The sequence below is a fragment of the Scyliorhinus torazame genome, chromosome 13, assembly GCF_047496885.1.
Source record: "Scyliorhinus torazame isolate Kashiwa2021f chromosome 13, sScyTor2.1, whole genome shotgun sequence".
In the NCBI taxonomy this organism is placed as follows: domain Eukaryota; kingdom Metazoa; phylum Chordata; class Chondrichthyes; order Carcharhiniformes; family Scyliorhinidae; genus Scyliorhinus; species Scyliorhinus torazame.
This window is the reverse complement of record NC_092719.1, coordinates 116,467,321-116,479,811: the sequence shown is the minus strand read 5'-3', so window position 1 is coordinate 116,479,811 and position 12,491 is coordinate 116,467,321. Positions and strand designations below refer to the sequence as shown.

The 12,491-nt window shown below is 47.5% G+C and overlaps 1 protein-coding gene across 3 annotated transcripts in view; it reads right to left on the bottom strand.

The window, feature by feature from the left end:
• bap1 (BRCA1 associated deubiquitinase 1) overlaps nt 1–12,491 on the bottom strand; it is a 166,887-nt gene that overhangs the window by 38,929 nt on the left and 115,467 nt on the right. For all 3 annotated transcript variants that reach the window (XM_072472086.1, XM_072472087.1, XM_072472088.1), the window contains exons 5-7: nt 5,578–5,697; nt 3,951–4,012; nt 623–765 (exon numbers count right to left, since the gene is read on the bottom strand). In XM_072472086.1, coding sequence (XP_072328187.1) covers nt 623–765; nt 3,951–4,012; nt 5,578–5,697 — 325 coding nt within the window. The remainder of the gene's footprint in view (nt 1–622; nt 766–3,950; nt 4,013–5,577; nt 5,698–12,491) is intronic.

Below are 12,491 nucleotides of genomic sequence, written 5' to 3'. Positions count from 1 at the left end.
TGTAAATAAAGTCATAAAGTGTAATGCAGGCTTGCTAAAATATTTTCTTTTATAGGATGCGAGTGCGCTGGCTAGGTCAGCATTTGTTGCCCATCCCTAATTGCCCTCGAGGAGGTGGTGTTAGGCTGCCTTCTTGAATCACTGTAAGTACACCCCTCATGCTGTTAGGGAAGGAGTTTCTGTTTTTTGACTCAGAGACAATGAAGGAATGGTGATTAAAGCTCCAGATTGGGATAGTATGTTATTTTGGAGACATGGCAATATTCCCATGTGCCTGATGTCTTTTTTTTCTAGGTGGTAGAGATCTCATGGGTTAGGAAGGGGAAAGGTCACAGGTTAGGAAAGGGAAAGGTCACAGGTTAGGAAAGGGAAAGGTCACAGGTTAGGAAAGGGAAAGGTCACAGGTTAGGAAAGGGAAAGGTCACAGGTTAGGACGATGAAAGGGGGAAATGTGGCCTGCTGTAGTTAAACTATCAGGACGAAAAATCCAATCACTAATTGGACACCGAATATAAAAATGGAGACCTGCCACCAGTTCAAGAAGTTTTGTGACTGAGCGTTCAGTGTGAAGTGAAGTTCCTGTCTTATGTTGACATGCAAGATCATGAAGTGTGGCTCGTACCATGATCAATGGGGTAGGCTTTCAAACCATCCAGTTCAAAGAGGCGACCTTTAATGGGAACGTAACTGACAAAGTGAAAGGCTTCCATGGTCCGCACAGCACTGATTCCATTCTGCTTCTCTGGAAGGTGCCGTGGTTCTGGCCTAGAGGGGGAAAAAAGAGACTGTAAGCTCAGTTTCATGGAGTGGCTGGGACTTGGCCAGGATTTCAGCCCTTCCCTGTTCAGTTCACAATGACAAGCTGGACATAGTCAGATATTCATATATACACTGGAGGTCAAAATGGACGAAGAACATGAGAAGAATTAGAGAATCGATGCGAGTAGTTCAGAATTAGATTATTAGAAATGGAATATGCACTTTGTAACCTCTACACCCAAACATAGTCACTTGGGCATACATTTCTCTCAATTCAAAAGCACTTAATTTAGATTATATAATTCCAACTTCTTCAAAGCTGCACAAAACTTTAATGTGTCAATTCTGTCATTTAATTTAAATGATTGGATAATTCAATTTCTTTAGACACAAAAAAACAAATTTGAATTCCCAGTATGATGTCAAGACTGAGTGAGAGATTTTCATGAGGAAATCACTAAGTGTGTTGGGATGGTAGGAGATGCTGAAGGACAGATCATGGGTAGTGCTAAAAGCCCAGCCAACTTCATTAGGTACCCTCTGTAACATCTACCTAACTGTTTCTCTCTCTTTGCATTAGTCAGTTCTACTCCACTGTGCCAGTCCCAGTGCAGTGTCCACGTGACAATATTACCTTTTAGGATTTTGAGACCACTTCACCAGCGATAAACAATTTGTGTGTTTTAAAACAATATTACTAAAAGGCATTGTGGCAAAATGCAAATAAACAAAGCTTTGAAGTTTACCAAAGATTGTTATCAGTGAGCTACTTCTTTGCGTGTCTCAATAATTAATAAATACCTCAGACCTATTTTGTTAGGAAATCCCTGGTTCGGGCATAAAGTAAGAATTTGTCTGGTATACGTCTTCCCCGCTGGTTCAGATCACAGGCAGATAAATATCAGAAAGATAGCCATATTTTAAACAGCAAACTGCAATGGCAAGCTTTCCCAAGGCTAACAAGTGTAGGATGGTGGAAATAATTAAAACTGCTCAAGACAAGTCGGTATTGAGTGGGAAAGTAGCATGCTTTTATTCTGCATCATTACATGAACGCAGGTTGCATTGACTGAATTAATTATCCAAACCCAACTGCTGCCCTGTCTGTCAACTTGCTGTTTAATTGAATAAGCTATTTCAAAAATTTATATCCGGTTATCAGCTTACAAAATTTATTCTTAGACTATCTTTAGAAAGATTGAAGAGGCATATCAAAGGGGACTTGAGAAAGATATTGGGTGCAATTCAGTGGACTCCAGTTAAAGTCCGCTGAATGGCACATTCAGCTGGGTGCTTCCTGGTGGCTGCAGCACTGAGAAAGATCCAACTATCCAATGGCACTTTGCTGATTCTTTTGGCCTCGAGGAGGTTCTCTCCGCTGGGGTTGCACTTAAGAGAGATTTCCTTCTGAAGATCGCCAACAGGAAAGGCTCCTTGCAGATCGGGGTGCCATTTTGTCCAGAACCCCGATCTCCCTGCCTCTTTTCAGCACCCGCCCCCCCCCCCCCCCCCCCCCCCCAAAAAAAAAAACAATTTTTGTGAATCCCCCTTCCCCCACCCAACCTTGGGGAGCCCCCAGGAACTCCCCTCCAGCTGGCAAGGCCCCCAATGAGCCCAGCCCATGGCATTGCCAGCCTGGCACCCAGGTGCCAGGGGAATGCCAGGGTGCCACCGTGCCCTGACCACCTGGGGGTCTCCAATGGCCTGGGAAACCCGCCCCAGGTGCCACCATGACTGGTCCACATTTGTGTGGAATATTGCGAAAAGGTGCCCTGGCGACATCTCCCAGGCTTAAAATATGCAGATCTGGATCTCGCCCAGCGAGGGAGAAATCCAGATTGCATCAAGCAGAACGGGTCGGGTGACTCCTGATGGGCCTAGCGCCTGACGTGGAGCCCGATTTGGGCCGCACGTGCAATTCACCCGTTATGCCCAGATCTGCGCCAGGCTCAACATGGTCGCTGAATCACACCCATTATATTCACTTCATATGTCAAGAAGCACAGATTGCTCCATTCTTTGGTTATACTATCTTATAAGTAGATAGATCATCTGGTATGCCAGAGACATGGGATCTACGTATGTGAGCAACTGACATAACTGGACCCATGAAGAGCTTGCAGATTTTGGACAACATATTGTGTTCCCAGTTGGTTTTAGTCAAACTGAACTGCAGCATTCAGCATTTACAATACTATCTGCCATAGCAGCACTAGACTATCTGACATAGTGTTGAAGATGGCACAAGATTTGCTGTTTGAATCTATACATGCACCAGGAACGTTTTTTTGCTTTCACCCGTTCTGAAGGTGCGGACATTTGCTGGGTTGAACTGTCATGCAGTGACATAGCACCCACCCTGTCCTGCTAAGTAGCCATTCTCGTGTGAGCGAAGGTAGCATTTCTACCATGAAGGCCATCACAGTAACAAACCCGATGCTGTCCTCAAACCTTCCCAGTTCATGATCATCAAGGTCATTTGTAACACTATCAGCTTACTCCAGTTAAGACCAGGTAATTCGGAGCACAATGGACCTGAACGGGGATCTCCTGCTCTGGATCATGCTGCGCGGAAGTTACACTCCCATAGAACTCTTTCCTAAATCCCCTCTAGCACACGGCCTCCCCTCCATGCTTTCAAAAAACTACTGAGAACCCTTTTTTTCCTACTCTTTCCTGATTTTCCTTTCAAGTGTTTTGAGACTCTTTTCTGAAAGCGAGGAAAGTGTTTTGGAATTTAGGTGGTTCAGCCATGGGGGAACTCTCCGTTCATTAATGCTCACAGATTTACAAAACTTAAGACACTTGACCAGTGACTGATTTTGTTTTATTATAGTTTTTAATTGTACAGCAAAAAGATAATGATGTTCTTCAGGTCTCTCTCTTTTTAATTCCTGTAGCAGTGCATACCCCAGACTTTGTTACAGACAGAAAACAACCTTTAAAACACCAGAAATTTACAGGCAGCTATTGTAACTTGAATTTGCCAGATGGCTTCCTAGACTGGAGGGTCCACCAGTGGTATTATTGGCACAGGCCGGGTTAAACATCGGCAACATTGGCATCTAAATGTTAAAACTGTGTTCCAGGCCGCCCATGGGAAAAGCTATAGAGATCATCCAGAATTTTAAAATTGTGTTTGAACCCATGTCACATTCCACCAAAAGCTGAAAAACTAATTGCATTCTTACCTGGCATGGCTGTTGTGTGCCTTAGCAAGTTCTGGAGCATTCCCAATTGCATAGCCTTTACTCTGCGGAGTCAAAATGAATAGTCCGGGTCACTTGAGAGCTAATAATGCACAAGTAATAATGGCCTCAGGCCAATGATGCTTGAACCTGCTTCATTCACACAGTCAGGTTACCAAGCACTATGTTGATTATCCACCTAGCACAAACCATTTGCTCCCGCCTCTGATTTCAGCCTTCTTGTGAAGGTCATTACTCTTACCAATGCAAGTTACCATTCAGAATGTTGAACCTAGATGGGGGTGACAGCAAGCACTTTGACAATAGAGCTTGTTACAGTTGTACTTGATCCTAACCCCTAGCTGACATGTGCATTTTCCAGCATACTACTGGGTAGCCATCAGGAACAGGAGGAATACTTGCTTAATTTCCCACTCCCTGGTCCATGGGGCTGAGAACAACTGTAGCTATCTTTATTACCACTGTAACTAATTCAGGCAGGCCAGTTACTAACTCAGCATAGCTCAGTACCTGAAGGAGGTGCATTGGTAGAGGCCCTACCTCTAGGCCAGTGGCTCTGGGTGCAAGTCCAATGCCAAGACTTGTTGGCTATGGAAGACGCACTCATGACACAGTTCAACAGAATCTTTCCCACACAGAACATAATCCCGTCAGCTCTCTGCAAGGGGGGGGGGGGGGTATATGGCTAGTCCAGTTGAGTTTCTGGTCAATGGTAACACCCAGGCTGTTGGTAGTGGGGAATTCAGCGAATGTAATGCCATTGAATGCCATGGGGCATGGTTAGACTCCCTCTTTTTGGAGATAGTCTTGTTGGGCGGCATGGTAGCACAGTGGTTAGCACTGTTGCTTCACAGCACTAGGGACCAGGGTTCAATTCCCAGCTTGGGTGACTGGGCGGAGTCTGCACGTTCTCCTCGTGTCTGCGTGGGTTTCCTCTGGGAGCTCCAGTTTCCTCCCACAGTCCAAAGATGAGCAGGTTAGATGGATTCGCCACACTAAAATTGCCCCTTTGTGTCCAAAAGTTTAGATGGGATCATTGGGTTACGGGGACAGGGTGGGTCGTGGGCCTAGATAGGGTGTTCTTTGAGAGTGTTGCCGCAGACTCGATGGTCCGAATGGCCACCGATAACTCTGCAGTCATTCTATGGTTCTAAGCCACTCCTGACTTGGAAATATATTGGCGTTCCTTCAGTGTTGCTGGGTCAAAATCCTGGAATTTCCTCTCTAACAGTGCTATGGGTGTACCTACACTTAATGGAGTGCAGTGGTTCAAGAAGGCAGCTCACCACCACCTTCTCAAAGGCAATTATGGAGGCCTAGCCAGTGATGCCCACATCCCATGAATGAATAAAAAAAGTTATCCACAGGCCAGTTTTGTATATGGCTTGGAGCAGCTGAGGCAAATGCTTCAACTGGTGCAGATACCCAAAAAATATTGTAACTGTGCTGAATAGCAAATAATCTATTTGCAACTAGCCCGATCTTTGATGAGCAGATTCAAGGATAATTCAGAACTATATTTTGACTGTGACTGCCAAAATCTCTACCAATAATTGAAGAAATCAAAGCACTTCAGCCAGTGTGGGATATTCTCATGGTGAACCCATACCTCAGGGCTGAATCCTTTGGTAAAGTCCTTCATCCGGCTGAGAGTGGGACCCAACTCCACATTGTCGCAGTTCAAGAGGACGCTGAGCAAAGCGTGCGTCGCACACGAGTTTGGGATCAGCTTTGAGACAAGATTGAAAAAATGTAATTAGATTACTGTGCACTTTTGAGTTAATCCAGGTCAGTCAGCATGGGCTTCTTTCTGAAAGATTTGGTCATGTTATGTTCAAACCTAGCAGAATTCTTAAAGGCAATAATTGAAGATATATAAACAAAATGCAGTGGGTGTGGTTTACGTGAATTTGATACATTCTCCGAGACGTATGGCACATGGAAATATAAGGAAAGTGGATAGTGAGACGATTGAAGGGCAATAAGCAAAGGTTGGAGTAAAGGAAGTTAATTTGGACTGGATCAATGTGGTGACTGGACTTCCATTGAGTCGGTTTTATAGCAGACACATAAATGGACTGGATCTCAAAATTAGGGAAACAATACCAAGATTTGTTAGTGACATAAAAAGCTGATAATGACAATTGAGGGGAGCATGGCAAATTAAGACAAGGATTGTGGAATAACTGCAGAGAGAAAGAAATAGGCAGGAAGCTTGAAAGAATAATTTAGACATAAAAATGTAGAAGTAATACATTTTGGAAGTATAAATAAGAGAAATAAAATTGAACAGCAAGATTCTAAATGGAGTCGAGGAATAGAGGGACCTCAAGAGTGCAGATATACAGATCATGAACAGGCGGTGGCAGCATCAGGTCACAAAACAAAGGCAAATACATTTCTTGACATTCTATCTAGATACAATGAATATAAAAGCAAGCAAGTAATAATGTCCTTGCAAAAGACGGTGGTATGGTGCAACAGGAATAGGCCGAACAATTTAGTGCATTATAGGAAGAAATTAGGTGAAAAGGTGCAAAATAGATTCACCCGGATGAGACAAGGATTGAAGGATAACAATTCTGAGGCAAGACTTTTTTTTTTTTTTGAAATAATATTTTATTGAAAATTTTTGGTCAACCAACACAGTACATTGTGCATCTTTTACACAACATTGTAACAATACAGATAATAATGACCTTTTTAAATTTAAACAAAAACAACAACAAATAAATAAATATTAAATAACAAAAAAATAAATAAAAAAATAAAAGCTAGCCCTAATTGGCAACTGCCTTGTCTCAGGCCACCCCCCCCCCCCCATCCCCCCCCCCCCCCCCCCCAAGTCCTGGGCCGCTGCTGCTGCCTTCTTTGTTCTCCCCTATCTATCTTTCCGCAAGATATTCGACGAACGGTTGCCACCGCCTAGTAAACCCTTGAGCCGACCCCCTTAGGACGAACTTAATCCGCTCCAACTTTATGAACCCCGCCATATCATTTATCCAGGACTCCACCCCCGGGGGCTTGGCTTCTTTCCACATTAGCAATATTCTGCGCCGGGCTACTAGGGACGCAAAGGCCAAAACATCGGCCTCTTTCGCCTCCTGCACTCCCGACTCTTGTGCAACCCCAAATATAGCCAACCCCCAGCTTGGTTCGACCCGGACTCCTACTACTTTCGAAAGCACCTTTGTCACCCCCATCCAAAACCCCTGTAGTGCCGGGCATGACCAAAACATATGGGTATGATTCGCTGGGCTTCTCGAGCACCTCGCACACCTATCCTCCACCCCAAAAAATTTACTGAGCCGTGTTCCAGTCATATGTGCCCTGTGTAATACCTTGAACTGAATCAGGCTTAGCCTGGCGCACGAGGACGACGAGTTTACCCTGTTTAGGGCATCTGCCCACATCCCCTCCTCAATCTCCTCCCCTAGCTCTTCTTCCCATTTCCCTTTTAGTTCGTCCATCATAGTCTCCCCTTCGTCTCTCATTTCCCTATATATATCCGACACCTTACCGTCCCCCACCCATTTCTTTGAGATGACTCTGTCCTGCACCTCTTGTGTCGGGAGCTGCGGGAATTCCCTCACCTGTTGCCTCGCAAAAGCCCTCAATTGCATGTACCTGAATGCATTCCCTTGGGGCAACCCATATTTCTCGGTCAGCGCTCCCAGACTCGCAAACTTCCCATCCACAAATAGATCTTTCAATTGCGTTATACCTGCTCTTTGCCACATTCCATATCCCCCATCCATTCCCCCCGGGGCAAACCTATGGTTGTTTCTTATCGGGGACCCCCCCAGTGCTCCGGTCTTTCCCCTATGTCGTCTCCACTGTCCCCAAATCTTCAGTGTAGCTACCACCACCGGACTCGTGGTATAGTTCCTTGGTGAGAACGGCAATGGGGCTGTCACCATAGCCTGCAGGCTGGTCCCCCTACAGGACGCCCTCTCTAATCTCTTCCACGCCGCTCCTTCCTCCTCTCCCATCCACTTACTCACCATTGAAATATTAGCGGCCCAATAATACTCACTTAGGCTCGGTAGTGCCAGCCCCCCCCTATCCCTACTACGCTGTAAGAATCCCTTCCTCACTCTCGGAGTCTTCCCGGCCCAAACAAAACCCATGATACTCTTTTCTATCCTTTTGAAAAAAGCCTTCGTGATCACCACCGGGAGACACTGAAACACAAAGAGGAATCTCGGGAGGACCACCATCTTAACCGCCTGCACCCTCCCTGCCATTGACAATGCTACCATATCCCATCTCTTGAAATCTTCCTCCATCTGTTCCACCAACCGCGTCAAATTTAGCCTGTGCAATGTGCCCCAATTCTTAGCTATCTGGATCCCCAGGTAACGAAAGTCTCTTGTTACCTTCCTCAACGGTAGGTCTTCTATTTCCCTACTCTGCTCCCCTGGATGCACCACAAACAGCTCACTCTTCCCCATGTTCAATTTATATCCTGAAAAATCCCCAAACTCCCCAAGTATCCGCATTATTTCTGGCATCCCCTCCGCTGGATCCGCCACATATAGTAGCAGATCATCCGCATATAAAGATACCCGGTGTTCTTCTCCTCCCCTAAGTATTCCCCTCCATCCCTTGGAACCTCTCAGCGCTATCGCCAGGGGCTCAATCGCCAGTGCAAACAGTAATGGGGACAGAGGACATCCCTGCCTTGTCCCTCTATGGAGCCGAAAATATGCCGATCCCCGTCCATTCGTGACCACACTCGCCACTGGTACCCTATACAACAGCTGCACCCATCTAACATACCCCTCTCCGAACCCAAATCTCCTCAACACCTCCCACAGATAATCCCACTCCACTCTATCAAATGCTTTCTCGGCATCCATCGCCACTACTATCTCCGTTTCACCCTCTGGTGGGGCCATCATCATTACCCCTAACAACCTCCGTATGTTCGTGTTCAGCTGTCTCCCCTTCACAAACCCAGTTTGGTCCTCATGAACCACCCCCGGGACCCATTCCTCTATTCTCATTGCCATTACCTTGGCCAAGACCTTGGCATCTACATTGAGGAGGGAGATTGGTCTGTAGGACCCGCATTGTAGCGGATCCTTTTCCTTCTTTAAAAGAAGCGATATCGTTGCTTCTGACATAGTCGGGGGCAGTTGTCCCCTTTCCTTTGCCTCGTTAAAGGTTCTCGTCAGTAGCGGGGCGAGCAAGTCCAAATATTTTCTGTAAAATTCAACTGGGAATCCGTCCGGTCCCGGAGCCTTTCCCGTCTGCATGTTCCTAATTCCTTTCACCACTTCTTCTACCGTGATCTGTGCTCCCAATCCCATCCTTTCCTGCTCTTCCACCTTGGGAATTTCCAGCCGATCCAAAAACTCCATCATTCTCTCCCTCCCATCCGGGGGTTGAGCTTCATACAATTTTTTATAAAATGTCTTAAACACTTCATTCACTCTCTCCGCTCCCCGCTCTGTCTCTCCATCTTCGTCTCTCACCCCCCCCTATTTCCCTCGCTGCTCCCCTTTTCCTCAATTGGTGTGCCAGCAATCTGCTCGCCTTCTCTCCATATTCATACTGTACACCCTGCGCCTTCCTCCATTGTGCCTCTGCAGTGCCTGTGGTCAGCAAGTCAAATTCCACATGCAGCCTTTGCCTTTCCCTATACAGTCCCTCCTCCGGTGCTTCCGCATACTGTCTGTCCACCCTCAAAAGTTCTTGCAACAACCGCTCCCGTTCCTTACTCTCCTGCTTCCCTTTATGTGTCCTTATTGATATCAGCTCCCCCCTAACCACCGCCTTCAACGCCTCCCAGACCACTCCCACCTGAACCTCCCCATTGTCATTGAGTTCCAAGTACTTTTCAATGCATCCCCTCACCCTTAAGCACACCCCCTCATCCGCCATTAGTCCCATGTCCATTCTCCAGGGTGGACGCCCTCTTGTTTCCTCCCCTATCTCCAAGTCTACCCAGTGTGGGGCATGATCCGAAATGGCTATAGCCGTATATTCCGTTCCCCTCACCCTCGGGATCAATGCCCTACCCAACACAAAAAAGTCTATGCGTGAATAGACTTTATGGACATAGGAGAAAAACGAGAACTCCTTACTCCTAGGTCTACTGAATCTCCACGGGTCCACCCCTCCCATCTGCTCCATAAAATCCTTAAGCACCTTGGCTGCTGCCGGCCTCCTACCAGTCCTGGACTTCGACCTATCCAGCCTTGGTTCCAACACCGTGTTAAAGTCTCCCCCCATTATCAGCTTTCCGGTCTCTAGGTCTGGGATGCGTCCTAGCATTCGCCTCATAAAATTGGCATCGTCCCAATTCGGGGCATACACGTTTACCAACACCACCATCTCTCCCTGTAATTTGCCACTCACCATCACGTATCTGCCCCCGATATCCGCCACTATAGTCTTTGCCTCGAACATTACCCGCTTCCCCACTAATATAGCCACCCCCCTGTTTTTCGCATCCAGCCCCGAATGGAACACCTGCCCTACCCATCCTTTGCGCAATCTAACCTGATCTATCAGTTTCAGGTGCGTTTCCTGTAACATGACCACATCTGCTTTAAGTTTCTTAAGGTGTGCGAGTACTCGTGCCCTCTTTATCGGCCCGTTAAGCCCCCTCACGTTCCACGTGATCAGCCGAGTTGGGGGGCTTCCCACCCCCCCCCCCTTGCCGGTTAGCCATCATCTTTTTCCAGCTTCTCGCCCAGTTCCCACGCAGCTGTATTTCTCCCAGACGGTGCCCCCCCGCCCATCCTTTCCCGTACCCACTCCCCCCTTTCCCCAGCAGCAGCAACCCAGTAATTCCCCCCCCCCCCCCGCTAGACCCCCCGCTAGCGTAATTACTCCCCCCATGTTGCTCCCAGAAGTCAGCAAACTCTGGCTGACCTCGGCTTCCCCCCGTGATCACGGCTCGCCCCGTGCGGCGCCCCCTCCTTCCTGCTTCTCTATTCCCGCCATAATTATCATAGCGCGGGAACCAAGCCCGCGCCTCTCCCTCGGCCCCGCCTCCCATGGCCAACGCCCCATCTCCTCTCCCTCCCCACCTCCCCCATCACCACCTGTGGGAGAAAGAAAAGTTACCATACCGCAGGATTAATCATACAATCCCTCTTCGCCCCCCCCCCACTCGTCCCACCACTTTGTCCAAACGTTCATTTTCGTAGTCCAATCATTCCAATTTTTCTTCTACAATAAAAGTCCACGCTTCATCCGCCGTCTCAAAGTAGTGGTGCCTCCCTTGATATGTGACCCACAGTCTTGCCGGTTGCAGCATTCCAAACTTTATCTTTTTTTTGTGAAGTACCGCTTTGGCCCGATTAAAGCTCGCCCTCCTTCTCGCCACCTCCGCACTCCAATCTTGATAGACGCGGATCACCGCGTTCTCCCATTTACTACACCGAGTTTTCTTCGCCCATCTAAGGACCATTTCTCTATCCTTAAAACGGAGAAATCTCACCACTATGGCTCTGGGAGCTTCTCCTGCTCTCGATCCTCGCACCATAACTCGGTATGCTCCCTCCACCTCCAACGGACCCGTCGGGGCCTCCACTCCCATTAACGAGTGCAGCATCGTGCTCACATATGCCCCGACGTCCGCCCCCTCCACACCTTCAGGAAGGCCAAGAATCCTCAAGTTGTTCCTCCTTGCGCTATTTTCCAGTGCCTCCAACCTCTCCACAGATCGTTTCTGGTGTGCCTCCTGTATCTCCGACTTCACCACCAGGCCCTGTATATCGTTTTCATTCTCTGCTGCTTTCGCCTTCACGACCCGAAGCTCCTGCTCCTGGGTCTTTTGTTCCTCTTTCAGCCCTTCAATCGCCTGTAATATCGGGGCCAACAACTCTTTCTTCATTTCCTTTTTTATCTCCTCCACGCAGCGTTTCAAAAACTCTTGTTGTTCAGGGCCCCATATGAAACTGCCACCTTCCGACGCCATCTTGGTTTCTGCTTGCCTTCCTTGCCGTTGTTCCAAAGGATCCGCTGCAATCCGGCCACTTTCCTCTCCTTTTTCCATCCGTGTCCAGGGGGAACACCCTTCTGGTTTACCGCACGGTGTTTTCAGCCGTTAAAATTGCCGTTGGGGCTCCTATCAAGAGCCCAAAAGTCCGTTTCACAGGGAGCTGCCGAAACGTGCGACTCAGCTGGTCATCGCCGCACCCGGACCTGAGGCGAGACTTGAGAAGTCAGGGCTATTCTCTCAGAGTCAGGAAGATGACATCATTACACTGAAATTCCAATAGGGAAACTAGCCATCCGCATATCCAAGCTGTTTTAGCATTTAGCCTTCACACGGGCAATAATCCTAATCCCTGCGGCCGCCTTTTTTTCCCTTATCCCTGTATTCCCTTTTCCTTCAACCACCTATCTACTCCATCTTAAATGCTGAGGCGGTCAATGATCCAATCACTAATTCTGCTAGTGCATCCTACAGCAGGATTATATATATATTTTAAATGTATTCTTTTCATGGGATCTGGATGTCTCTGGCTAGGTCAGCATTTGTTGCTCATCCCTAATTGTCCT